Source organism: Austrofundulus limnaeus, unplaced genomic scaffold, assembly GCF_001266775.1.
Source record: "Austrofundulus limnaeus strain Quisiro unplaced genomic scaffold, Austrofundulus_limnaeus-1.0 Scaffold113, whole genome shotgun sequence".
Lineage (NCBI taxonomy): Eukaryota > Metazoa > Chordata > Actinopteri > Cyprinodontiformes > Rivulidae > Austrofundulus > Austrofundulus limnaeus.
In genome coordinates, this window is record NW_013952515.1 from 725,508 (window position 1) to 728,722 (window position 3,215).

The window sequence follows — 3,215 nt, forward strand, 5'->3', positions numbered from 1 at the left end:
CAATAGATTTAGCTATTTTTATTCTTAAATTATGTATATGGGCTCTCCAGGTCAACTTTTCATATATGATAACACCCAGAAACTTTGCTTCACCGACTTTAAATGGAACATTTAAAGTCTTTTGCTAAATATCATATAGTTGGTTTTATATAAATTTAATGATAGTTTGAGATGAAACGTAAGTTTGTATTTTAACAAATTCTATCTGCATCATCCCCATCATTCGCTCTGTCTTTGCCCAAACAAAAAAATGTTGTATCGTCTGCAGACAGAATGCATTTCAAAAGTCCCGACACATTTACCAAGTCATTTACATACAAAATAAACAATTTTGGTCCAAGTACAGAACCTTGTGGAACTCCACATGTGATGCTACAAAGGTCAGATCTTACATCATTTACYTGTACAAACTGTTTCCTATCCTTCAAATAAGGATAGGTGTTCAATGCATCAACGATAAACCAGGCTTTAGGAAGCTTACGAAATGTACGGATGGGGGAAATAAAAGTTATGGATGGGAATTTACATGGATTACAAAAGAAAAAAACTCTGGAACAAACTGGCAGGGCGTCCTGAGGGATCGCCAGCTGATACAGGGCGTCGTAAAGCAGAACAGGACGTAATAAAGCTAAATGCCTGAGCATCACTCCTTAAGAACTGAATGTAATTTGTGGGTCTTTTAGGCTGGTTTAATTTCGTACAATTTACAAGWTATGAAGAATATTTTGTTTCTTCAGCCACAGTGTCAGCAGTCAGATGGTGAGCCCAACGCTCTGCCGGCTCCCATTGAACTTCTTGGGAGTTTTAACATCCTGATAACATCAGTGGAGCAGCTGCAGTCCAACTACCTGCTCAATCTTAAGAACTTCAGTGAAGGAGAGCTGGCCACGCCGCCTCGCAAAATACTGAACACGCTCAGGTAAAGTTGGGTTATCATTTATTCAGTAACATTTTTGCTAAASGTACAAGCAGACTGTATATAATTTATAGCTGTAGTAGCTGAACCTTTAGCGATCAGTATTTACCGTAGTGTTGCCTTTGTTTTTGCGTTGCAGACAACTGAACCCCATGTACGAAGGTCATCTCCAGCATGACGCTCAGGAGGTTCTCCAGTGCATTCTGGGATACATCCAGGAGGCCTGTGACACCATCAGGAAGGAGCAGGACTTAGAAAAGAAGTGTGACAACTTTCGAGATGTTAAAACAGAAAACATCGATGCTGAGACTGAATCCAAACCTACAGATGAGGACGGCCAAGTCAGCGTCAAAAGGAAGAGTGACACCGAGGTGGGAAAYGCCAAGAAGAAACCCAAGTCTGCCAAGTCTAAAAAGTCTGACTCTCCAGAGGAAAACTTCTGTAGGAATGCACCCGTCACTCGCTCTAAGAGAAAGTCCTCCAGCGACGTAACAGCAGAGAGCCCTCGGCATGAAGTGAAAGTGGAGAAGAAACTGAATAAGGAGGAAGAGAATGAAGAAGAGGAGAAAACTGAGAAAGTGTCCAAGGAGATGGATAGGAAAAGAAAGAAGAGAGCTAAGCTGGGCTGGCTGAGATCATCTGGCAAACAGCCGAGTATTTTCTCTAAGTTCTGCAGCGTGGGGAAGATCAGCTCTGTAACTGTGAAGAGTCAGAACAAAGCAGAGCTGGAAAACAATCTGACAGATGAACCAAAGGAGAAGACTGGCCAAGAGATGTCCACTCAAAACTGTGCTAATGAGGATAGCACTGAGAAACATCAAGGTATGGTTTTTCAAGAATGGTTTAGAGTTCCAGAAGGCTGCAGTAGATGACACATTTGCTGTGAATTATAAACTGAGTGGAGTATTTGTGTGTTTCTGTTTTCTTCAGAAGTCTTGGGCTTGATGGAAAAGGTGTTCCAGGGCCGACTGGTTCTSAGGACTCGCTGTCTGGAGTGTGAGAGCTTCACAGAGCGGAGAGAGGACTTCCAGGACATCAGTGTCCCCGTGCTTGATGACCAGCCCAGCAGTCCAGACGACCTCTCTGAGGGTGAGGATTTTATTTTTAAACCATTATCTCTGTAGTGMTTATCGTTTGGACATTTACTGATTCTGACCAACCATAAGATATTAGGAAACTACAGAGACATGGGGAAAACAATAAATACAACGATCCTGACTTACTTATGCAAGAACCAGCAAAGGTTTCACAGGATCCTGAGAAACCTTTGCAGGATTCTTCAGAGAAACTTTAGCAGGATCCTTTGAAAGTTTCTTGGGTAACTGGAAAAGTTTCTCGGGTAACTGGAAAAGTTTCTCGGGTAACTGGAAAAGTTTCTCGGGTAACTGGAAAAGTTTCTTGGGTAACTGGAAAAGTTTCTCAGGTAGGGGAGACCAGGTGACAGTTGCAACACTTTTCATTTGACTCTGTTACTCAGAGATGGTTTGGATTTGACAAACCAAATTTTTATACAACAAACTTACATCTGTCTATTGGTCAAAACCATTTATAGATGATTAAATAATGTACATACTTCACAATTTGCATTTGAAAATGAAAAGTCAGATGTTGCAACTGACCCCAGTGCCGGGGACAGATGCAACATTTCATTAATACAATATATTTCACTGTAAATAAAAGTTTTACTATTTTTATATTTATATTATTGCTAAATTTATAAGAACTGCAGGTTATAATGATACTACTGTTATTTATTTATTTATCGGTTTTGATTAAATGGCGAATATAGATTTGCTTTGAGTAGACCTTATATACAGATGTCAAATACTCTGATATAAAATACAGTTGGCTTTCAGTGACAAGAATAATAGAACAATTTTTGAGGAAATTAACTTTTGTTTTGCCCAGTGTATGCTTCCATTATGCATAATTTACATTGAACAAAACTGGGATTCCAAAACCATTGTTGAAAACCACAACTGTAGAAAATACAACAACTCACTTACTCCTAGACATTTAAATAAATGCCTCTTTAGGCTTAAAACTGGTAAAACTGTGTCGTGTTTCCACATATGTTATGGCTCTTAGAGCCAGGTCGTAACAATCGTAAACATTTATAAGTTTATAAGTTTTAAACTATATAAAATTGTCATGAATACCCAATATCTGTTTAAGTACAAACTTAAATTCACCATCTTAAATCATCTGTATGTGTCTGTATGCAAAACTAAGTCTAGATCCTTGTATAAATCTTCTCCCTGTGTGCCCTTACGGGCTCTGTAGGAAACAGTATGGTTGT

General features: G+C 39.2%; 1 protein-coding gene across 1 annotated transcript in view; it reads left to right on the plus strand.

Moving 5' to 3' along the window:
- usp1 (ubiquitin specific peptidase 1) overlaps nt 1-3,215 on the plus strand; it is a gene marked incomplete in the record, with an annotated part of 19,849 nt that overhangs the window by 4,499 nt on the left and 12,135 nt on the right. Inside the window, 3 exon segments of the mRNA XM_014014279.1 lie at nt 738-919; nt 1,056-1,738; nt 1,847-2,005. Coding sequence (XP_013869733.1) covers nt 738-919; nt 1,056-1,738; nt 1,847-2,005 — 1,024 coding nt within the window.